General features: G+C 51.1%; 1 protein-coding gene across 2 annotated transcripts; it reads right to left on the bottom strand.

Annotated features, from left to right (window-relative positions):
* Positions 1-462: 462 nt before the first annotated feature.
* On the bottom strand, positions 463-9,874 carry LOC116959268 (maestro heat-like repeat-containing protein family member 7). 2 transcript variants are annotated; one of them, XM_042797816.1, is made up of 15 exons: positions 9,724-9,874; positions 8,802-9,033; positions 8,462-8,545; positions 6,516-6,605; positions 5,427-5,518; positions 5,105-5,254; positions 4,749-4,903; positions 4,247-4,394; positions 3,614-3,751; positions 3,000-3,176; positions 2,553-2,714; positions 1,969-2,070; positions 1,455-1,557; positions 1,105-1,164; positions 463-812 (listed from the first exon to the last, which is right to left on the bottom strand). In XM_042797816.1, the coding sequence occupies exons 2-15, from the start codon at positions 8,809-8,811 to the stop codon at positions 676-678; spliced, it is 1,608 nt and encodes a 535-aa protein (XP_042653750.1). In that variant the 5' UTR covers positions 8,812-9,033; positions 9,724-9,874; the 3' UTR covers positions 463-675. The 2 variants fall into 2 exon arrangements, with proteins under 2 accessions (XP_042653750.1, XP_032839258.2); XM_032983367.2 differs by lacking the exons at positions 8,462-8,545; positions 8,802-9,033; positions 9,724-9,874 and adding an exon at positions 5,801-5,940.
* Positions 9,875-24,132: the final 14,258 nt, after the last annotated feature.

Genomic DNA, 24,132 nt, shown 5'->3' with positions numbered 1-24,132 from the left:
AGTGAGCACCGCGCAGCTGCTCGCTCACTCCCACCACAGCAGGAAGGGTAAAAGTGAGAAAACTCACAGGTTGAGGTAAGAACAGTTTAATAACTGAAATAAACCAATATCAAATTGCAACAAAAAGGAGAATGACAAAGACAGGGAAATAGAACCCAGGACAGACAAGTGATGCAAATGAAAACAACTGCTCAGCACCAACTGACCGATGCCGAGCCAGTCCCCCCCCGAGCAGCGGCCCCCTGCCAACCACCCGCCCAGTTTCCCTGCTGAGTGGGACATCCTACGCTATGGAACAGCATAACCCCGTCCCAACCAGCACGGCTCCCCAGCACAAGCCAGGATTTGGGTGCTGGGACAAACAACGCGCCAGCTGGGCAGAGCGCAGGGGCCTTTTCACGCCCCCAGCTGTCTCGGGAGGGGCAGCCTGGGCTAAAGCCTCTCTCCTCCTCCCCTCCTGCGCTTTGGGCTCTGGCGGGGCAGCTGGGGCTGCGTCACAAGGACACCCTGGCTCCCAGCGTGCTGTCCTCCAGGCAGCGCCCAGGAATGACACTGCTCAGCACACCCAGGGCGGTCCCCACGGGAAGGACCCCGCGGGACTGGGCTTGTTGCTCCAGCCTTGGTGGAAAAGAAGTCGGCAGGGCCGCGTTCCGAAGAGTTTCATCCCTGCGGCGCTCAGCAGAGCCAGCAGCCCAGCGACCGCAGGCGCCATCTCCATGTTGGGCTCCACTCTGTCAGGGTCAGGACTGAGACGGTGTGAGCTGCCACAGACCTGACCGAGAGTTCGGGGTCTTTCGCCAAGGGCAGGAGGGCTGCCAGGGAAGGAAGCAGAGCAGACGTCAATCCCCCGCCCCCCCCCAGGAGCCCCCTCCAGAGCGTGCCAGAGCCAGGCATCCCCTGCCCCGGCCAGGAGGAGCAGGCGAGACAAACAGCCAAACAGCCGAGCTGGCAGCTGCTGCTCAGACCGCTCCGAGGGCCCCTGACTCGCTCCTCTGCCCCCGGAGCAAAGCTCTCCCTGCAGCGCGGCCAGGCACGGCAGCAGCCTGCCCGGGCTCTGGCCCCTGCCCCAGCAGCCCCAGCCAGCACAGCACTGCCCTTCCTCACCGTTACAGATCTCCCAGCGCTTCTCCTGGCTGAGGTTCCGCAGGCGCTGTGCAGCCAGCCCTAGGCACAGAGCTCCCCTCAGACCTCTGCTCCCCAGCCCACTCCCCGCAGCACGGCCCCCGGCCCTCGCTCGGCTGCACGCCCTCCTCCCCCTCCGCAGGGCTGTCCCCAGGGCAGGACAGGACCCGAGGGAGCTGAGGCTGAGGCTCCCAGCGAGCCCACCTGCGTGCGGGGCCCGTCCTCGGGGCAGCCGGGGCTCTGGCAGCCCCAGGGCTGCCCCTCGCTGCCAGCGCAGCGGCGGGGGCTGGGGCCGGGCTGCCACAAGAGGGTCCCCAGGGGCGCTGGCTCACCGAGGAAGCTGGCGGCCGCCTCTCGCAAGCTGGCCTGACTGTCCTTCAGGTACGGCAGGCTCTGGCGCAGATATTCTTCCGCCCTGCTCCTGTCGGGCGCTAACTGGAGAGAGCAAAAGGGTGCGGGGGATGCTGCAGCCCCTCCCCGGCCAGCCAGACCAGTCCCTCCTCCCCCCGGCGATTCCCAGCTGCCATCCAGAGCCCGGGGGGGGGCTGAGCTTCAGGGAGAGCCGCGGGCAGAGGGGGCCCAGGGCTGGGGAGACCCCTCCGTCCTGCTGCCAGGGCCCAGAGGGGCCGGGCTCTCCTTCAGCGCCCAGGGCTGGGAGGCGAGAGGGGCCTGGAGGAGAGCCCCTGGGGCCTCCGTGCTGGAGGGAAGGGGAGGAGGGGGCAGCTCCCGGCTCTGGGCTGCGGGCTGGAGCAGGGCAGGCGGGGCAGAGCTGCGCAGGCCCTGCACCCCAGGCGCGGCAGGCAGCCCTCGTCCAGCCCGGCCCGGGGATTTGGGGGTCGTCCTCACCAAGCACTCCCCAATCAGGCGTGTCTCACATGTCTCGGCCAGGGAGCTGAGCCTCGTCCACCCCAGGAACTCTGCACAGCTTGCGAGGGTGTCCCTGGAGGCCTGCAGAGAAGCAGAGGCTGCCAGATGGCACCACAGCCTGCGGAAGGAGACCCGGCGGCCTCCTCCTCCTCCACCGCCTCCTCCTCCTCGCGGCCAGGCTGCGGGCCGTTCCCAGCCCCTCGGGAGGAGAGGAGCAGGCAGGGCAGGGCAGGGCATTTGGGGAAATGTCTGTGCAGGGGCTCTCCGGCCCTGCTGGGGCTGGGGCTGCAGGGACCCTCCCTCTGGGATGTGCTGGAGGAGGGCTGAATGGGGAGAGCAGGGCTGGCAGGGGAACCCCACCTCCCCATCCACCTCTGCAGCAGGCAGCAGCAGCGGGAGGAGAAGGCGGGCAGTGGGGGGACCCGTGCAGGGAAGGAGGGGAGCGGTGGCACCCCGAGGTGACACACGTTCCCAGGCTCTGACATCCAGCAGCCCTTGCCCCTCAGGCCCCAGACACCGCCGCGGTGCCGGCACCTCCTTCCCCGAGACACTGCTCACTGCACCTGGGCCACGCTCTCGCTCCGGTCGGCCACGTGGAGCAGCAGCGGGAGCAGCACCCTCCGCACTTGCAGCGCCATCTTCTTCTTGTTTCTCCCCTGCTTCGCCACAGCCTTCACCACCTCTCGGAAGAGGCTGATGGAGAGCTCCCGCAGCTGGCTGCACTCCTGGCAGGGAGGAGGACAGAGGGCCTTCAGCACCAGCCGCTCCCTGCCCGCAGCGAGCAGGGCCGTTAGCGTGGCTGACGGGAGGGGAGATGCTCTGGGGTCGGATCCTCAACACAGGAGCTGCGGGCCAGATCTGCAGGCTCCACGACCCCAGAGCCCCGAGAGGCTGTGCCAGGGGAGTGAGGACCGGGGCTGAGGAGCCCTGAGGATGCTGGCTCGGGCTGAAGGGCAGCTGTCTTTGCCGAGGGCCCATCTGGAGAGCTGAGGCTCCCACGGCAGCCTTACGTCATCAAAGAGGGGCAGGAGCTTCTCCGCCAGCTGCAGAGCGATGAGGCTGGCCTCCTCCTGCTTCAGGTGGACCAGCAGGTTCCTGAAGAACAGCAGGGCCTTCGTCTGGACGTCAGCACTGGCGTCCTGCAGGGTCTCCACGAGGTCTGGCACCAGCACGGGCATTCTTCTGGCCTGGGCGAAAACACACCATTTCCTTACCGTGACACGGCGAAAGCCTGCCCTGGCCAAAATTCACCGGTCGCTGAGCACCAGGCTCCCAGCCGACTCCCCAGCAGGTACCACGGGAGCCACCGCAGCAGCCTCCTGGCAGGCAGTGGCCACTGACGAGGATGCAGAGCAAGCACGAGGAAGGGCGGGAGAGCAGCAGCCCCTGCTCAGCCACCCCTTTTTCCCACCGGCCCGAAGAGCCAGGGGATCGGGAACCCCCTGGGCCTGGAGGGCTCCCCGGGCACCCACCAGGCCCCTCCTCCAGAGCAGGCAGGGAGGGTGCTCGGAGCTGGCAGCCCACATTCTGACTCCCAGCCTTGCAAGGCCAAGCCGCCCCGTTGCCCACTGCCCCAGGCCCCGGCTGCTACAACACGGCTCCGCTTGACTCCACCCTGGCTCACCATCTCCGGGCTCTCGGAAAGCGTCAGGAGGACCCTGAGCACCAGCGAGAGCATCAGCGGGCTCGGATGCCTCAGGTACCGCTGGGCTTTGTAGAGGGCAGCAAACTCCTCGGGGTCAACGCCAGGACAGACCAGCAGCTACAAAGGAGACAGCGGTGAGAGCCCGGCAGAGCCTGCAGGGCTGCCTCCCCCACGCTGGCACAGAGGAGCACGACACGCAGGGGGGGCCTCCTCTCCCCTCGAAGCCCCCGCAGAGGGCCCATGCCTCTGCCCCGGGCCCAGCAACTGGCCTGGCTCTGGCTCGTGCCCCTTTCTCTGCCCCTGCCCCAGAGCTCCAGGCTGCAGAGCCGGGCAGGGGGATGAGCAGGCAGGGGGGAAGCAGAGCAGCGCCCGGGCAGGGGCAGGCTTCGTGCGTTTTCAGCAGGGCCAAAGCAGCACGGGGTGGCCCCAGGGCTCTGGCCCGGGCTCTGGCGGGTGCTGGGCAGGTCCCTGCTGCCCCTGGCTCGGGGGCTGTGTCCGTCTGGACTGGAGGAAGGGGCCGTTTGGAGGCAGGCAGAGCGGGAGGGGGCCGGGCCTGTTTCCCGGGGGTGGCAGGCACAGCCCCGAAGGGGAGGTGGGTGCACGCTCACTCACAAACAAGGGGTAGATGCAGGCATCCTCCGTGGCAGAGCTGAACACCTTGCGCAGCTTCTGGTCCTGGAGCACGTTGAGCAGCTCCATCAAGACGTTCCACAAAGCCCAAGGCACGGAGAGCATCACCTCCCACATGGCCAGGGCAGCGCTGCAGACCCAGAGCGCTCGCTCAGCAGGGCTGCCTCGGCCACTGCGCCGTGCCCGAGCCAGCTCCTCCGGAGCCAGGCGGGGCTGCAGCCCCGGCCCTGCCCACCCCCCTCCCTTGGGGTGCCCGGGGGCCCTGCCCGGGCAGGCACAGGGGGCTGAGCTGGGCTGCCCCAGGAGGCAGGGAGGAGCGAGCTCGCTTCGCCAGCTTGGCCTGCCGCAGGCCTGGCTGACCCACAGGCACTGGGAAGTGCAGGGGGATGGAGGGCCCTGCTCCTCGGGGGGGTCCTCACATTGCCCAGGCCCCTCTCCCCATGGGGAAACAAGCCCCCCCACCCCGGGCTGCCCAGACCAGGACCTGTCACAGGCCGGAGAGATCTTCAGCAGGCTCCCCACCACTTCTTCGGAGCACCACTTGATCAGCAGGAGAAGGAGCGAGTCCAGGCTGTGCCGGGCTGGCTCGCTCTGGATGCGCTCCACGGTTCTGTGGATGGACCTCGTCACCTTTGGCACCTGGAGGGGACACAGGGGCAGGCGGTGCTGCCGCTGGAGTGCAGCCATCGCCCCGGCTGCTGCTGAAACTGCTGCCCTTCGCCTCGCTCTCTGCAGCCTTCCAATGGCTTCGGGGGCCCGCGAGAGCTGCCTTCGGGAAGGAGGGAAGAACAAGGCCTGGCAGGGCTCACGGGCAGGGCCATCCAGCCCCGGGGCACTTACATCCGTCAGCCAGCCGGCAGGGTCTCTCACGGCCATGTCCACGACGCTGCTGCCCATCTGCCTGTCGGAGGCGTCGTCTGATGCCAAGGCCTCAATGGCCACCAGGAGAACTTCTGTCATCTGCGAAGGCTGGAGGTGTTCTCCAAACACCTGCTCCAGGAAGGGAGGCAGGGAGGGAGGGAGGGAAGACGTGTCACGCCGAGCACCCCGACAGTGCAGCTTGGCTGAGTGGTGCCAACAGCTCCGCATCCCTTTGCTCACACAAGCCGAGGCTCCTGCCGATGACACGGACAAGAGTCCCAGCGAGGGGGGAGCTCCTCACCGTCGTCATGTCGCTGCTGTCGAACGAAGACAGCGACCAGGTGCTCTCAGAATCCCGTCCTGGCTGGGGAGGCTCCTCTGACCATGGGTCGCCTGCACGGAGGTTGGGAAACACAGAAGAGTCGTCGCTGGGGAGGCAGCAGGGATCTTTGCCAAGAAGCCTCCCAAGCAGTGCAAAGAGCACGGAATTCAGCAGAGCCGAGGGGGGAGGCTGTGCTGGGGCCAGCCGCCAGCCCCGAGCAGCCCCGGCACTCTCGCACCCCTGGGACCAGCGGCCCCCCAGCTGCCAAGGTGCCGAGGCAATGGGATGCTGGCATTGAGCCGGTGGTGCTCACTGGCCCCAAGCCTGCCCAGCCCCGGGGGCCCCTCACTCACCGGCCTGCAGCGGCTGCACCATGGACACCTCGTGGGGCTCCAGCAGAGAGCTGCTCTCCTGGGGAGCCCCCACCTCCTCCCAGGCCACCCTGGGGTGGAGGGGGGGTCCCTCTGCCGTCCTGCAAAATGGAGGAAAGGGGCTGGGGGCGGAAGGGGGGGTGCAGCTTAAGGGAAACTGCCGGCGGGGGCGGGGAAAGACTTGGGCTGCGCCTCGCCAGCTCCGAGCTCCTGCCCTGTCCCATCGCTGTCTGGTCAGACACTGCGGGGCTGCAGCCGCGCGGGCTCGAGATGGTGTCGTGGGGTGTCACAGGGGCCCATTGTGACCCGCCACCCAGGCCGGGAGGGGCAGGGGCTGCACCGCGGGGGGTAGGCACCCAGCTCAGCATTGGCCCACAGGCCCTCCTCTCAGGGTGCCCCAGGCCCCCAGCTCTCCTTCTGGCCCCCTCAGAACGCTCCGGGACCCTCCGGCTCAGCCCAGAGCCCCGTGTTCACATGCCTGCCACGGCCCCGGGACCCATCTGGGACACCCCTGCTTCTCCCCCTCCGTGGAGTGCTCTCTTTGCGCCTCGGCACCTTCTGGCACCTCACAGTCAGCTCCTTTCTCCCACGCTGAAAATCTCTCCCGGCACCAGGAAGCAAAAGAGGTTTACGCCTGCTCCTCTCCTCCACTCTCTGGGGACGCGCCTGTCGATGGGACCGTTCCAGTATCACTTACCAGATGCTGTCAGAACAGGAAACCCCAAAGAAATGTTCTCTTCTCTCCACTGCCGCTTTAACATCTTTAATCCGTGTCCTCCTCTACAGCCTAAGAGACACAGAACGTGAGGAGCCTTTCAGAAAAGTCTTCTCTAAGCACACGGATCTCACTGGGATCCAAACCACAGCCGACTGCTTTGAACAACTTCCAGGCTGCTCCTTCTTTTGGCCTTATAGAGATTTCTTGCCATTTCCAAGGTGGGCAGTGGGGAGGATAGACGCTTCCGGATGGTGTGTCTGCCCTCTCATTACCTACGGAAGCTGTCACTGACTTCTGTGGTCATCAACCCTGGCTTGAGGTGCAAACAACCACTTTAGAAAGGAAGAAACTGTTGGAGATGGCAGACCACGAAAGGAGAACACTCGTCGGCCCGGAGTGAAACTGGTGACAGCAGAAAGGGAAAACCTACCAGGCAAAAGACTGGAAAGGACAGCGTCAGGGGGAAAGAGGGACAAGGAGGTGCAGCTGAAAAGGAGCCGGGGACGCCGGGGGGTCCCAGTCCAGCAGCCCCGTGCCTGCTGCCCTGTGCAGCCTGCAGCAGGGCAAGAAACCTGCTGCCCCGACTGTACCGCCTGTGTTTGCCTGGTTGCTGTAGTCACGGGCCGGGGAAAGGCAATCCGCTTTCAAAACCCTTCACCCCACACTGACCCTGCTGCAAAGGGAAGGTCTGGACCCATCCTGTTTGTGCTGTCTAAGACTCCCCCCGTGTGAAGGGTAGATGGGAACGGGCTGCGTCTCCCCGGCCAGCGCTTGTGCCAAGCCCCTGCCCCCCTTCACGTGCCGGGGAAAGGCAATCCGTTTTCGTGGCGTAGATGCAGTTTGCATTCAAAGCACGCAGGGAGCAGCCCTGCTTGCGGCAGGCAGGCGGGCAGCAGCTTGTTCACACCCAGCCAGCAACTCCACCAGTTGTGTTACAGACACCCTAATAAAATAGCTTGGATCCTAGAAGATCATTCTGATTTTAGTTTAGAGTATGATTTTGATTTTAATATGGAGTTATAGCTGCTATGAGAATATAAGGTATGTTAAGGCCCTCAGGAACAGGTAACTAGCGTGATGTTTGCCTTGATCATACAGGAATCGTTACGGACTTCGAATTAAAACAACGGGTACTGGTTATGGACCTTGAGCCAACCGCTCCCGAGAAGAGCGATTCCCACCTGCCGGTCCTGGCCCTGGCATTCCCCTCCCCACATTCCTCTGCAGATTGATGGCTGCAGATGAAGCACGGCGTGACTCCTCGGGCAGGCTTGCACTCTTCCAGCCGACAGCTTGATCAGAGCTTGGCCATCCCTGTGGCATGCCGGCAGCTGGAGTCCTTCAGCCCATGACACGCTGGCAGCTGGGGTCGCTGCCCGGCAGCTCTGCTCACTGGGCATCATCACCCTCTGGTAGTACCAAGACGTCAGCTCCTAATTCCATGTCCTGAGAGTAGCTTCCCACTGTCACCTGCTGCACACCAACAGCAACAGCACTGTCCTCTCCCCTGCCCAGCTCCACACTCGGGAGAAGGCGTTCACATACCCCTGGCAGCCACCCTTGCAGCCTGAAAATTCCTCCTGTGCTGCTCCGGGCCGTGAAAACTCTCACACTATGGCTGTACCCACATTCACTGTTCTCATGCCGAGCGACACTGCCCACTTCTGTGTATTCCCACATGTCTACAGCCAGCTATTGCCTTCTGTCTCGTAAGCATTTTGGAAAAGCACACTTTTGTTTTCCTGAATACCTGCTCTGACCTCACTACAGCACAGGCCCAGAGTCCAGGACTGTGGCCGGTAAAGTCCAGAGCAGTAGAGAACTGTGCGAGAATGGAAAATACCCAGGAGTTCAGCTCCTTTCAATTGTTTAAGACGAGGCTTTTGGCTGCAACACCGTCCAGATAATTTAAAACCAGAACTCACCTACATGCCCTCCTTGACTGGCACCTCTTTCTTCACCAGTTCTTTGCACTTCTTTCTTTCCTCTGGAGTACTTCTCGAGTTTTTCTGTTTAAGAGACACAAGAGAGACCAATCACAAAAATGCAGAAAACCTGCCAGTCACACACGTACCGAGGCCCTGCACATACACAAAAGATGAATGCGCCGGGGAGGAGAGAGCAGGAGCAGCCCTCCGGCCCCCAGGAGTAGGAACAAGAATTGCTGCTCTGAACCGGGGCTCAGTCCTGTGTGCAAGTACAGTACTGACCCCGACAGGAGGCTGGGGGTGGCAGTTAATCCCAGGTGACACACACACACTCTACCTGCTCCCATCGCCTCCTGACGAGCAATTGTTTTCCAGGCTCTTCTTCCATCTCACTGCAGCTAAGATACCTGCGCTCTGGCTCATGGCTGGCTGGGGGAACTTCTCGGTGCTTTAACCTTGCTGCAGGCTTGGCAAGAGCTCGAGGCTTCATCCCTTTGGCTTGGCCCCAGCAGAAGGTGGGCAACTGGCAGGTTTGCAAGTGGCTGGATGGAACTGAGCTGGTACGCCTACTAGAGATTAAAAACCAAGCGAAGAAAAATCCCGGAGAAACTGTGTTAGAGAGCAGCAGAAAGAAACAGAATGGTTCATCGCTGTTGGACACACAGGGTTTGCAATTCTGGAGACTGCAGCTCCCGACAGACTCGGCTCTTTGAATGGAAACACCCTTTAACTTTTGATCCTGACAGAAATGTTACAGGCTGACCCCGTCCCTTCTTTGCAGTTGCCCGAAGCGTTTACTTGCCCCTGTCCAGTTCTCTCCCGTGCTTACAAAGTACGCTTAGTCTGCAAAACAGTCAGCACTACAAACTGGCAGCCAAATGCCTCTTCCCTCAAAGACGTGAAAACTGCACTTAAAGACACCACAGGTTCCATGACAAGCCTTCTGCTCTGGGTTAGGTTTTAAAAAGCAAGGTCTTCTGAACCTCTCTTTTCCAGCTGCTGCCAACCTCTGGAGAACAGGTCTGGTTTTGATCAGATGGGTGACCAACGCTAACTGCCAAAATCCAGTACAGGATGTTACACTGCAGGCTTCAGATTGTCCAGCCCAGCCCGAAGGACTGAACGACCTCCCTCCTGCCACGGGGCTGACTGCAGTATTGCACATCCCCTGGCTTCTCAGGCTCTTCCCCAGCAGGCTCCTTCTGCCCACTGTGCTACAGGCCAATACACAGTCCCAGGGAAGCATATTCTGGACCCACTCTGGCATCTCCGGTCGGTGATGATACAGAGATGCTCCCACAGCACGCTGTGCTCCTCTCGCCTGTTCTGCCCTCTCTCCATTGCCCCTTTCCTCATCTCCGGCCACCGGTTTGGGCCTTCGGTCAGATCTCCACTGCTTATAAAACTCCCCCGTTTCAAGGAAAGTCGGCAAGATGACCACGTCCTCCCGATCCTTGTCCCTCCTGGGAACTCTGCTCTGGCGACCACTACAGAAAATGGATGGCAGCATGATCACGAAAACATCAAGGCTTGCCCCAGTGGTAGGTGGCATGAGATTTGCTGCTGTTCTGCAGGGAAGCACAGCGCAAAGGAAAGCTTGGGAGGTTTAAGCACTGACAACTTGACGGGGCTCTACTGGCCTTTTCGCTGCCTTCTGCAGACCTCCCGGCTGTTAACGTGCCAAACTTCCCAGTCCCCTGAGTTTCCAGATGGCTTATTTGGGCTGGGACTAGAGCATCAGCTGACACCGGTTACTTGTCTGGCAGAAGCAATGCCCAGAGTTTCTGATGCACCTCCTGAGCACAGGAATGCCAACAAGGGATCGCTATGGCTCACATCATTGAAAGCTCTCCTCATTTAAGAAACTCTCATCATTTAAGACCATTTAAGAGTAACTCACATCATTTAAGAACCCACAACAGGCAACCGAATGTGGTAATGAGCACAACGGGGTCTTTTCGGAATCATGATCTACCGCTTTTTCACGTCCGTATTTTCTGCACCACGGGGAGGAAACACAGCCTCTGCGAGCCCTGCAGTCAAACACGGTTCTGCAGGACAAGGGTGGGGGGAAGAAAGTAGAGAGACCTGAACAGGGAATTTCCAAATTTGTGATGAGTCAAGTAGAAACAGTTGCAAAGTCTAGCATCAATTTACAGAAACTGAAACCTGCTGGAGCCAAGTAGGAGAAGTGAGTATTACGGAGAACTAGAGGGGAGCACTGCAATCAAAAGGGTAGGCAGCACAGGCAGATCTAAGCACACATTTCCACCTGCCTGCCTGAAACAAAAGAGCCTTATGATCCCAACCGCTCACGTCACCCTGGAATAATCCCACTCCTCGTCCAAAAGCTACTGCGCACCTGGCCGAGGAGGGATACAATCCACACAGGGAGCAATCAGAGAAACACTGCACTTTCCCTGGAAAAAATTACATTTAAAAAACAGCCAAAAGAAAGTCCCCTGATACTGCAAGAACCAGGAAGCTTCAAGTCCTTAACAGGCTGACTGGAGCTTCCAGCTGTGGTAAAACCTCTGTAGCCGTATCATCCCGTTTAACATATATATCGGAGTTCGGTAGCCCCAAGATCCATCCTCCGCCCATGTTGCAGGATCATAATAGGCTATTATTCTCTCTGGAGGCCAATCATTATTTCCAATTCCCAATTTTTAAATCTCTCTTGTATCCTCTCAATTGATCAGAATCTGTACATACAGGAACCCCAATCGTTCTCCTTTACCTATGGGCAACAAGAAGAAGCTAGGTCTTATGGTACCTACTATACATGACCCAACCCAATTCTTGGTAAAGATGCGAAAGCTAATTTTCCACAATCCAATAGTGTCCCTTTGGTGCAGGCCAACCATTAGGTATTTTTTTACCACTGGTCCAGTTGGCCACTTGTGGATTTATTGCCATTGGATTTCCCTATTTATCCCAATCCTTTCTTGTTCTATTCCATATATAGCCTCCTTCACAAATTAAATTTCCCACCGGTTCCCCTTCCTTAGCTAAATGTTGGAAACAGCTTCTCCCTATTATATTAGTTTGTAAAATCCACTGTTGTTTCCTATCCTGTTTATTCACCTTCCATATCTTAGGGTCAGTTATATTACTCTCCAAGGCTTCCCAAGGCCAGTGTTCTCCCTGATTTGTCCCTCCACACACATAACAATTAGTTACTTTTAGTGCTTTTGCTATATTTTCAGCAAGGTTCACAAACAGATTTTTAGCAACTGTGGGAATTTCATACTGGACTCCTGTTTCCATTTCATGATAAATGAGTTGAATAACAAATGGTGTCGTATGGTTTGCCTTACTTCTTGATGATAAATTATTCGGATTATGGCTCCTGGATCATAACCAGAGGCCCAAATCTTGATTCCGAAATCTGTTACCTTCTTTGTTACTCTCCAAGACAAGGGATCTATAATTGTCCAATTGACCAGAGTACAGTTATAAAGTCCACAACTTGAGTTTGCCTTGATCTTTTCCAATTTGGTCTTCAGGTGGGGACAATGATATTCCTAGCCCCAGTTAGCGGTTGCCCAACACACACCCTCCCATGTATTTCCACACAAGTGGCCTCCGTGGACCCCAGAGGCGAGATAAGAATTTCCACAATTCATACACATGTATTTTTCAGTTTTCCCATATTGTCTCCTCTGATTTAAATCTCCACAGCTGAGTAATAGTCCCTATCTACCGCTTGGTAGACATCAAAAATGACCGATACCAGGCAATTAGGACTATAAACCTGATTACTTACGGACAAAGTTTTCCATCCGTCATATTTATATTTCCTTTTCTTCATGGATCCCTCTGTTTTCAATTCTATCCAATAGAGAGTTGGAAGTACTTCAGGATTATAGCACATGACTATGTTGGCTGAAAGATCCTTGCAGAGTTTATATTTGGTTTGGTTATATATGCAATCACCCATGATCTGCCCTTTACATTCGTAGTGGCCATGGTATATCAATGTATGGGAGACTCTATCACCTTGCATTGTTACAGCAACACACTCACTGCAATGGTGGGAAGAGGAGTCCACACCTTCCCGCAGGGTTCCAGTCAGGACCCATACCAAGAGAGGTCCGGTCGGGATCATAATGCCCAGCGGTCACCGCCCCAGGGGTTGCAGCCCTCGGCACACCTTGTCAGCTGCAGCACCAATTCCCTCCTGGCCTTGCCCTCTCCGGCTTTTACTGGGGTGTGCCTCTCTCCTTTGTACGTGAGAGGAATTTTTTTACCCAATACTGGACTTCCAACACAAACAAGTGCTTGGAAAAGGTGAGGAAAAGCGGGTTGCTTTAACTAAAAAGTACATCTGCTTTCTATACGCTGTTCAATTAGAATTTACCTTTTTACAGAAGTCAATATGAACCTCCCTCAGCCATTCCATCAAGTCCTTTTAAAGGTGAGTTTGGTATTTCCAGGTTCAGTTATGACCCTCCATTCCTTTATAGGTCCCTTCACCCTTAATGCATGTGTCCATCCCTTTTCAGCCATCCTTATCGCAGTTTCTGTAGTTAAAAGAACTAGAAATGGACCTTCCCATCAAGGGTTAAAGCTATCTTCTTCCCAGCTTTTTACCAGCACTTTGTCCCCTGGCTGAATGTTGTGTATTGCAAAATCCAAAGGGGTGCTCTGGGCTAATAGCCCTTTAGCCCTGAGCTCCTGCATGTTTTTGTTTAATTCTATGATATAATGTTGAATAGTCATATCTTCCAATTTGGGATGATCTATTGGTAACCCTTGGGTATAAGGCATTCCATACAACATTTCAAAAGGTGAAATTCCAGTTCCTGAATTTGGCATAGTTCTGATATTTAACAAGGCCAGGGGAAGACACTTTATCCTTGTCATTTTTGTCTCAATCGTAAGTTTGGATAACTGATGTTTTAGAGGCTGATTTACCCTTTCCACTCTTCCAGAACTTTGGGGATGCCAGGGAATGTGATAGTCCCATTGGATTCCCAAAGCTGATATAACATTTTTAAGAATCTTAGATGTAAAATGAGATCCTTGATCTGAGTCGATTACTTTAATCATCCTGTATCGGGGAATGATTTTCTCAAGTAGTTGCTTTGCTACTGTCTGAGCTGTGGCTCTTGTAGCAGGGAATGCCTCAGCCCAGTGGGTTAGCTGGTCAATGACCACCAAAAGATACTTATAACGTCCCACCTTTGGTAATTCAGTAAAATCCACCTGTATCCTTTCAAAGGGTCAGTGAGCCAGAGGCCTCCCTCCTTTTGGTGTCTGTCTTATTTGTTTCTTATTAATTTTCTGACAAATTAAACAACCCTGCACCTCTTGTTTTGCAATTTCAAAACTTCCTATGCACCCATAAAATTTTAGGAACTGATCCACAAGAGCTCTAGCTCCCCAATGTGTCCGTTGATGTAACCTTTGCAATATCCTTCTGGCATACCGTTTTGGTAACTTTTCCCTGCCATCTGGCAAAATCCATTTATCGTCTTTCTGTTTAGCTCCTAATTTTTCGTATTCCAATATTTCACATTCAGAATAAGCATTTCGTTCATTCGCTTGTTCCTCTTTTAGTCCTGGTTGCTGAAGGGTTGTCAAGGTTAAGAGAGCTGCTCGCTTGGCTTCTTCATCTGCTAAATTATTTCCCCTAATTCTAAATTGCAACCCTTTTTGGTGTCCTCTAACATGAGTTATAGCTATCGCCTCAGGTTCTCGTGTAGCCTGCAATATTTGTTTTATTAGTTCTTCATGTACTAATCCCTTTTCCTGGGTATTCATTAAACCCCTTTCCTCCCATATTCTTCCAAAGGTGTGGACTATTCCATAAGCATATTTTGAATCCGTAAAAATTGTCCCTTTCTTATTTTGTAATCTTTTCAATGCCCTCAAAAGGGCATATAATTCACACGCCTGCACTGACCAGCTGGCACTCAGTGGCCCGGATTCTATTACTTCAAAATTGTTCCCATCTCTGATGGCATATCCTGATTTTCTCTTCCCTTCAATCACTCGCGAAGATCCATCTATAAATAATCTTTCCCCTTCCCCCAACTCTTTTTCCTCTAGATCTGGTCTAATCTTTGTTTGCAACTCTACTAAATCTATACAGCTATGCTCGAGTACTGAAGCCTCCTCCCATCCCCCAAACAAAAACTGTGCTGGGTTCTGTGCCGCAGTCGTCCTTAAATCCAAATCGGAGGAGTGAATTAAAATAGATTTGTATTTTAATAATCTATTGTCGGTAAGCCATTTATCTGCTTTCTGTTGGAGGATTCCTCTAATGTCATGAGGGGCATATGCTACTAAAGATCCCCCGAATGTAACCTTCCTAGCTTCTTCGACTAACAAGGCCACAGCCACCACTGCTTGCAAACACATTGGCCATCCTCTGCTTACCGGATCTAATAGTTTCGAAAAATATCCCACGGGCTTTTTACTTCCAGCCCAATCCTGAGTAAGCACTCCATAGGCAGTATAATTACTGGTATTGACAAAGAGTTGAAACAGTTTATTTAGGTCTGGGAGGCTCAATACAGGAGCCGTTACCAGGGTATCCTTAAGGCTTTGGAGTTTTTCATCATCCTGTGACAACCATTTTATCACGTTCAAAGTCAGTTTTTCATATAAAAACTTTACCTTCTCACTGAACCCCTCTATCCATTGTCTGCAATATCACAGCAGTCCTAGTAATTGTCAAATTTCTCTTTGTTTTTGGAGCCGGCAAGGCAACTATCCCTGCTATCCTGTCTGGGTCTAATTTTTATTTCCCTTTAGTGATCCAATGCCCTAAGTATTTCACCTCCGGTTCAGTAAATTGCAGTTTACTCCGTGACACTTTCAGTCCCCTTTCTCCAAGAAAATTCAATAAATCTATAGTGTTTTCCCAAACCTCCTTTTCCGATTTCCCTGCTGTTAACAAATCATCTACATATTGTAGGAGTTTTACTTCACCTTTAGTTTCAAAGAACGTGAGTAAGTTTTCTAGTGCCTGTCCAAACAAATTTGGAGATTCAGTAAAACCTTGAGGTAATACTGTCCACCTTAGTTGTTGTTTTCTGCCTGTGTCCGGATCTTCCCACTCAAAGGTGAAATAATCCCTACCGGCTTCCGATAGTGGGCAAGCCCAAAAAGCATCCTTTAAATCTATTACACTGTACCAGATATGTTCAGGGGATACTTGCTTCAATAAAGTGTATGGATTTGCCACTACCGGGAACCTAGTGATGGTCCTCTGGTTGTCAGCTCTCAGATCCTGAACTAGCTGATAACTACCGTCTGGTTTCTTAAATGGAAGGATGGGTGTATTATGTGGGGACATGCAAGGCTCCAAAGTCCCTTTTTGAATTAAGTTGTCAATTATTGGTTTTAATCTTTGTCTTCCTTCTAATGAGATTGGATAGTATCTAATTCTTATTGGTTCTCTTGGGTTTATTATTTCCACTCCTAGCGGTTCAATATCCAATTTTCCTATTTCTCCTTTATTGTACTAAACTTTCTGGGTTATACGCTTTTCATCCTCTTCAGTTAAGTGATACAACTTTACCGAGATATTTTGTTTCTCTACCTCTAACCCTATACCTAATTTAATAATTAAATCTCATCCTAAGAGGTTGTGTTCTGCTTCTTCAACTAATAAAAAGTCTCCTACGCATATTCGATTTTTTGATTCAATTTCTACATTCTTAATAATGGGGACTCTAAAAGGTTCTCCTTTAGCACCCACCACCAGGTTGTATCCCTGCTGATTTGACAACCTCTAGGAATATGCTGGACCGTAGATTTTTCAGCCCCTGTATCTAGTAAAAATGTCACTTCCTCTCCTTGGCGACCTATTTTTAAATTTATCAAGGGCTCCGTTACTATTCTGGTCCCAAAAATATGTAGCCCCTGACACCCCTATTCTTCATTTTTAAACATCTCTTCATCTTTCATTCGCTTCTGACAATGCCTTTTGATATGTCTCTTCTGCCCACAATAATAACATTCGAGTATTCCCCTTGGAGAACCCCTATTCCTTTCCCTCGGGATCATTGACTGTCCTTTTTTACCTTCCGATCTGGGAGTTTTTGAGATCATTCTCGGTTGTTCCTTTTGCTGAGTTTCCCGGACCATCGCTACAAATATTTTTGCTTTAATTTTCTGCTTCTCCTCATCTCTCTGTACATACACTTTCTGAGCTTCCCTCAACAACTTCCTGCAGTCCTCAATTTTGCCAATCATCCAACTTTTCCAGTTTCTTTCTTATATCTCCCCAGGATCTGGCTACAAATTGGGTTTTTAATAATGCTTCTCCGACTGAGAGGCTGGGTCCACTCCAGAATACATCTGTAAATTTTTTCGCAACCTCTCTAGCCAGTCCGTAGGAGACTCGTCCCTCCCCTGACGTTCGCTAAAAGCCTTGTTAATATTTTTCCCCCTTGGAACTGCTTCCCTAATGCCCTGTATAACCAATTCTCTTAAATCTGACATATTTTGCCTATCACGGGCATTTTGGTTATTCCAGTTTGCATTCTGGTTAGGCCACTTCTGTTCTCCAGGAGGGCCTTGTTGGTGCCTTCTCTCCCACATCTGCATTCCCGCTTATCTAATCATAGATCTTTCTTTGGCTGTAAACAATATTCCTAAGATAGACTGCATTTCCTCCCAGGTATAGGTATTAGGTTTGGTATAGGAATAGGTATTAGGTATTTGGTTTTGTAACTTCCTCTTCCATGGCTTTCAGTTCATTATTTCCTTTGAAAGCAAAGAAAGAAAAGGAAACAAAAGACAGAGAAACTAAACCAAACACTTTATTGTGGGAGCTGTTAGACAATTTACCCCCACCTTATTTAAGGTGGAACACGGAAGGCTGTCAGGAGGGATTCTATCCCCAACTGCCTCCTGACCCCGCTCCGTTGGCCCCCGCACCCTCTCCTCCTTCTAGTCACACCAGGAGTAAAACTGTACCGAGAGAGAGGGATAAGATTCATGAAAAAGAAGAAGCAGTGGCCTTAGCTCCCCTTTGAGAGGTACCGATGGGAGGACACACAGGAGGAATTGGATTTGCAACTGAAACAAAAAAGGCCCAAACAATCGGCCTCAAACCAAAGTGGACTTCTGAGTGAATTCCCCGACCAGCAACCAGCATCTTATCAGCAGCATGAAGCAACCAGCATCTTATCAGTGTGAAAATGGACCCCTGGAACAATCCCCAGACACGCCTGAGCGAGGCATGTCAATCTACCAGATATCTCCTGTGCATTTTGTTTAGACTTGTTTGTTAAACTGTACAAAAGCCGGGCCCTCTCACAGCACAGACGCAGACCTCCCCTACGAGCGGACGCCCTGCGTGGGACTTCCCAGCTGCCGGGAAAGGCTCTGCGACCCTTCGCTGGGACGGGGCTCCCCAGCTGGTGCACGGGGCGGGGGGATGGTCAAGTAGGAGGGCAACTGGTGATGGATCTTTCTTAATCACTATAGCTAGCTTTATGTAGCAATGACTAGGTGCATTACCTTGCTTATTTTTTTCTGCTGCTTTAAACTAAAGTAAAATAAGCCTATTTCTTTAGCTTGGTGTCTGTGTCCTTTGTGTTAACCCTGTCAATTGGCAAAACAGCAATTACTTCAGAAATTCCAGTATGTTCTGCAGCAGAACTTGGATACTGCGAGACATTAGTGATTTTTGATTCGGGAAGTACTGGGGCTGCACGGAGTACACACACTGTGGCAGTCTGTTGATTTTTATTAGGGTTAGGGTTGGCATTTGAGCCAAAAGACTACAAACTACCATCTGGCAAACGCCAAGTCTGGTTGCTCAACACATCGAAACCCAGGATATTTTCATGATGCTCTTTGATTGCAAAGCAAAAAGACGTTAGATGCTTTTCATCAGGGAGCCATAAATTAACTCTTGATGCTTGGCACACAGTGCAAGCTCCTGCAACTCCAGTAATTTGAACTTTTTGCCATCCAGGTTGTATGCCTAGCTTATCGGCATCCCATTGTGTAATTACTGAAATTTGTGCTCCAGTATCAATTAATTCAATCAGTTATGTTGATTGTTGCCAAGGACCTACAGGGATTAAAATGTAAGGGCCATTCTCATTTAGCCATTGCCCAATTGCTGTCCGGGCACTATTAGTTTTTTGGTCTTGTGTTTTGGGACTGATCCCCATGAGGGAGGAAAGGGTTATTTCTCTCTCTGGGAGCTGGCAATGGAGGAGTTGGAGTATTCGGAGTGTTACATTTTTGAAATGCTTGGATTAGACTCAGAAGAACCACCGGTAAGTTATCTCTGAATCATGGCTCTAGGAATTCCTAGTGCCAGTGCTTGTTTCCACAGTTCGTTTCTCCACTCCTGGCCCTTAAAATTGTCAGTCAGAGGATTTTTGTTCTTGGGAAAAATGGGTGTTCCAGTGTGGGGGGGAAACACTGAAACGTCTGGAGCTCCCGAATACAGGGCTCATTCTCAGGTACCTCAAGTGTACTAAAAGGCAAAGGGTTTCCAGGTGGCATAAATACAGCTTACTCCTTTTTAAAGTTTTGTTTCTGCTGTAAGAAAAGAAGAAAATGGGAGTTGCGCACATAAGCCCACAGTCTGTGGGAGCTCACAATTCTTACTGTATATCTAGCAGTCACATTTATATCCTTATTGTACTTTCATCCACCTGATTCCTCTTAAATAATGGGTATTTGATCTTTTTCTATTAACAAATTTCATTTTAGTCCAAAAGATCTTCCTTCTTTTGCTTGCTGCTTCCTGCAATGTAATAAAAGGGAGGTGTTCATAGGGAAGATGGCTGTGAAGATTTCAGATGTACCGTGTTTCTGTTTTCTGAGATGACTGAAAATTGGTTCAGTAGGAATTTGTTGCCAGAGATGTTTTCCACCTTTAAAGCACTCTGTTTTCCCTGAGCAGCTCTCATTTAAGTGAGCATAACTAGATATGGCAACCCCTTTTGGGGATGGCTCAGTTCACTCTTCACAGAGAAGTCTCCAGGTGTACTTCACTATTGTGTACAGGAATATTTAATTATTTCAGTTATTTAGGGAATAATAGTAATTTCTGCAAGGTTGCTTTTAATTATGCTCCCATCCGTCAAACTTGGGGAATATTTTACCCCAGTGTGAGACCAGGCACAAGTGCGAGCTCAAGAAGTCATACTTTAATGCTCAGCGTTGCATGATTTGCTGCATTACCTGTGCAAACGACCAGCACTTACAGAGATTAACAAGTTACACAGCTAAAACCATACACAACTTCAGAAATTAAAGAATTCTGGTCACATCAACATGGCCGTGAAAATAGTGTGTCGTTTTAAGATGGCTGAAAATTGGGAAGAAAAAAAATGTTCAGTTACAACTCTTGGGGGGAAGTGAAGGGAGTAACCGTGCTCTTCATGTGCCTGTAAATTTGACGAGTAGTCCACGTATTTGCAAGTATCCTTTTACTTTAACTGCTAGGTCCTTCCCTTGATGGATGACCAGCAGGTTCTGAGTGTTTCTGGGGACTGTTACATAATGTATATGGATCATATCACTGAATATGCTCTGCAGTCTGGATAAATACAGTTTGTTGCAGTAGTCCTAGAAAGCAGTGGGTATTGTTAAGCAGGACTTTTTGCTCGTGAATCACCTTCCTAATGCCTGAGTTAGGTTTTGGTGATGGGTAGACTGGATCTGCGTCGCTTGAGTGGGATGCTGCCAAAATGAATGATTCTTGCATAAACTTTAGGCTCCAGAGGCTAATGTGGGGGTTTTAGTGGGTGTGAAATCTTTCTCCATGTACCGTACTGTATGAAGTGGACTCTGCTGTGACTCTCTATGATCTCTAACCTGACTTTGTCTGTATGTGGTCCTCCTGGCTATGCCGTGTATTTCCAGGTCACCTGCCTGAGCAGCATAGTAAGAGAAGAGCTCTGCTTTGAAGCTCAGGGTTGAGAGCTTCTACCATAACAACTACAGTGATCTTGCTGCTGTGAGAATTGTCCTCCATGTGGCCTCCACGTGAGTGCAACTGAATCTGTGCATTGTCTGGTTTTGCTCTAGAATTTCCTTCAATGCCCACAATTTCATGAGGAAAAAAAACAGGAAGTAAAAATAATTTGTTTGAGGCATAAATAATGAGATTAGGCCTTTAGATGTTTATGTGGTATGTGTTCTCCACCCCTAGTTAGTGGGAAGAACCTACTTGCCAAATACCTGCTTCATAAGTACGCTGTGCAAATCCTGTTATCATGGAATAGTATGAGGTAGAATGTAACTTCTGAGTGAAGGCCTGTCCTAAAGGCTGGGTCTAAAGTGATAATATGCACACAGATCTGGAATGTGCAGTTCAGTGACTTCGTGCTTATTTTTACTCATATAGAAGTCTTCTGGTTTTTTTTTCACTAAGCAAGACACTAATGTGTAAGCTGTCCTACCTCTTTCCTGGGACTGTACATTTACAGATTGTTTATTTTTTTAAAACTGCATGTGAATTCATTCAATTTCTCCTTTTATGTGCCCCATCAATGGAGCACATAGGAAGATGAAAGTATTAATTACCTTCAACAACTGCGATGGAGAATAAATAGGTTTCCATATTGCTGGTTTCATGCTGTAGTGCAAAGAACAGCAATCGAGCGTGCCTGTGGCAGGTGCACCCGCCTGATGACAATGTGGCTCCCTGGCTGTTGAACCTCTCCCGTGCCCTTGCTCTCAGGGCTTTACAGCAGTCGGGGCCCTCGGCCAGTACGGGCTGGTACTGCCCACAGGTCACATTCGGCTCGGGTAGAAATGGGGTCCCTGGGGGAGCCATTTGGGGATCGCCCCGCCCGGAGCAGCGTGCTGCAGGTAAGGATCCTCCCCTTGGGTTGGGACGCCACCCAAGGAAACTCCTTGGGGTTCCTACAGGTTGGGACACTGCCCTAAGAAGTTCCTCGAGGTTAAGAGTCCCTTTTTTTATTAGGTGAGTGATTGAGCATTTTAGGTTGTCATTAAAACCCTGGAGAGCATTTTGGGTTGCTGTTAAACCCCGGAGAGCGTTTTGGGTTGTCGTTAAACCCTAGGAGTTTGTACAGTGATAGTTTGTTCTCCTCTCATGGACATCTGAACCTGCTCTTTGTATGTCTGCAGAGTGATGAATAATTGTGCTGGAAAATAAATTTTATTTTTATTGTTATTTGTTTATTTGAGAGTTTCCACAACAGTGCCCCTGATGTGAAGTGCAGAACTTGAAAAAGATTAGAAAAAAAACCCTCGGCGATGTTCAGCCTTTACCTCCAGCCATGCAGCTTTCCAAAAACTATACAGTAGATTTTCAGTCTCGTGACTTTTTGTTTTGGCTGGCAGCAGATGAAAGCCCTCAGTTTCCTGGGAGAGGACAGAGCATAGAAAATGTTGGTTGCATAGTCACTAGTGGAATCCCTCTAATGCTGTCTAGACAATCTTGAGAATTTCTAAAATAACGATAAGGAGAATCTAATTTCAGTGAAGAAGAGTTCATTCCTGACAAAGGGATTTCCTGAAACCAGTTCCTTGTAACTACAGAAACACCTGAATTTTCTAACCTTTGATGGAAAGGGAGAGCAGACTTCCCTCAGTTCTTGGCAAATCCCGGAGCTGATAGCGAATGCTTAATGCATTGGATGTAGTAGGAAAGAGGATCTTTCGAACTTGCTTCCAGTAAAGCATTTTCTGAATCAGAGTGATATCCTCATTAAGCTGCTTAATAATGAAAACGATGGTCAGAGGAGTGTAGCAGTGAATGTCCTTGGAGGTGAGAGAACAAGACTGAAGCAGTGGAAATTAATTTTCTCAATCTTTCTTTAAGTCATTATTATCTCTGATCACAGCCCTCTTTTAGGAGATTGGAAACAAAGTCCAGTGTACTTCTTCTGCACTCACAAAAGGAGAAAACAAAACTCTTGGTAACAGTAAACAGGAGTGGAAACAATACAGACTGACTGCTATGTAGGTCACTAAAAATATGGATAACACATGGAAGATGAAAGGCTACTTTAAAACTACAGCTTTACTCTGAAAGGTAAGCGTTGGGTGGTTGTCACTAAGAAAGGGAGCACCCGACCTAAATTTGAACAGGATTTGATATGCAGTGAAGTTCAGACCAAAGTGGTACCCACTGAACCTTCAAATTCTGATAGAAAACTTGTTGCTCTCCTTCAGCTGTTGTCAACTGGGAAGGAAAAGCAAAAGATGGAGCAATAGGAAAGATTTCCCTGAAGGTGCTTTTTGGTTTTGATGTAAGGGGATCCGTGTTTATTTTGGAATACTCCCTCCTGTAGGTAACATGTAATGGGCTTCAGAATGTTTATGAAGGAATTTAGGGAGTGAAACACATTTTAAAAATATCAATATGAGCTAAGTCACATCACACTAAATAATGAGTGATGAAGCATCACAAAGTGTTCGGTGTAACTGTTCACAAATAGTATATTCAATGATGTGCTTCACAAAACTGTTTCCTGTTCTTCCTGTTGCTGGTTTTCTAGATCTTGTCACTGAAAAAGGATGGACTAGAGCCTCAGCTGGTGAAAATCCGCATATGCAATCACACTTGCATAGTTTAACTGCAGCCACCTCAAGTACCTCTGTAGCAGGGTGAGGACTGGTTTTTAAATGGGTAAGGCCTCTGCCAGTACCGAATGCCACTACTGCAATGCATGGAAATTTAGTTTGCAAGCAATGTTGCTTGAGAAGGGTGATTGCGCCCTCCACTGCTTCATGGAAAAGGAGAGAATGTAATGTCGATGGAGTCTCTTAAAATTTCTCAAGGAGCTCCATGGGTAGTTAGACACACAACAACTCTTATTTAAGACGATTTAGCTTTAATGGGAGGTATGTGGCTAAATACCCGTGCAGCTCTTTCAAAGTATGGTAGCTGAGTAACCGTAACTGAGTGCTGTTAGAGGAAATTTATCTGATGGTCCAAAACCCGAAATCAGAGATCAGCCCAATTCTTTTTCACTCTCTGGTGCAGTAATCTTTCTTTCGTGAGAGAGAGTTCTTTTTTTCAGGAAAATACAGCAGGATTTTATGATCTTCTTTGACAGCTGTAGGTTAACTTTGTGTATGTGTGGCTTCAGTTTTTTTAAACTTCCTTATTTGGTCAGGGAAAAATTTTTCTCCTAGATTTGACCAGAGATTTCTCCCCAGACTGTAATTTCAGTTGTCATTCCGTGCTGCTTGCTTAACATTTGTGTCTTTTCAGCTGAATAAGATACTTTGCAATTGTCATAACACTATTGTCTGTTAATTAAGCACCAGTGCAATTAAATACCATCAGCACCTTTGCCTCTCAGAGGAGGAGGTGGCTATGATTTCAGATGCTACTTGGTTAATAGTCAGGGTGACTTCTTCCCGAGTACCAAGAAGAGCACACCCATCTCCATTTCCCGGGATCACAGGGGTGCAGGGACTTGCCTCTTGGCTGAGCGAGAGAAACAGAACCCGGGAGTGTGGACTGGGATCCAAACCCCGCACCCGTTAGCCAGCGCTGATTCTCAGGGTGAGGGTGAGGGACTGGGACTGGCGCTGCTCTCGGCAGTGACTGGCCCCACAGACACCGCTCTCAGCTTGTCAGTCCCGCCGGCAGTCCCTGAGCTCAGCAGAGACAGATCCTCTGGTGCCAGCCTGGGCAGCTCTTCTGCTTCCAGCATCTCAAGGGGGGCTGCAAAGAAGAGGGAGACTCCCTTGTT

The sequence above is a fragment of the Tyto alba genome, unplaced genomic scaffold, assembly GCF_018691265.1.
Source record: "Tyto alba isolate M040663 unplaced genomic scaffold, T.alba_DEE_v4.0 Super-Scaffold_26, whole genome shotgun sequence".
NCBI classification, from domain to species: domain Eukaryota; kingdom Metazoa; phylum Chordata; class Aves; order Strigiformes; family Tytonidae; genus Tyto; species Tyto alba.
Note: the sequence above shows the minus strand (reverse complement) of the source record. Positions and strands in the feature narration are given on the sequence as shown.

Bases quoted from the DNA above. Each gene is read 5' to 3' on its own strand.
- LOC116959268 (XM_042797816.1), bottom strand. The intron at 4,395-4,748 runs GTCCTGGTCTGG...CTGGGTCTGCAG, and splicing joins ATCTCTCCGGCCTGTGACAG to CGCTGCCCTGGCCATGTGGG. The intron at 1,558-1,968 runs GTGAGGACGACC...TGCTCTCTCCAG, and splicing joins GCCTGATTGGGGAGTGCTTG to TTAGCGCCCGACAGGAGCAG.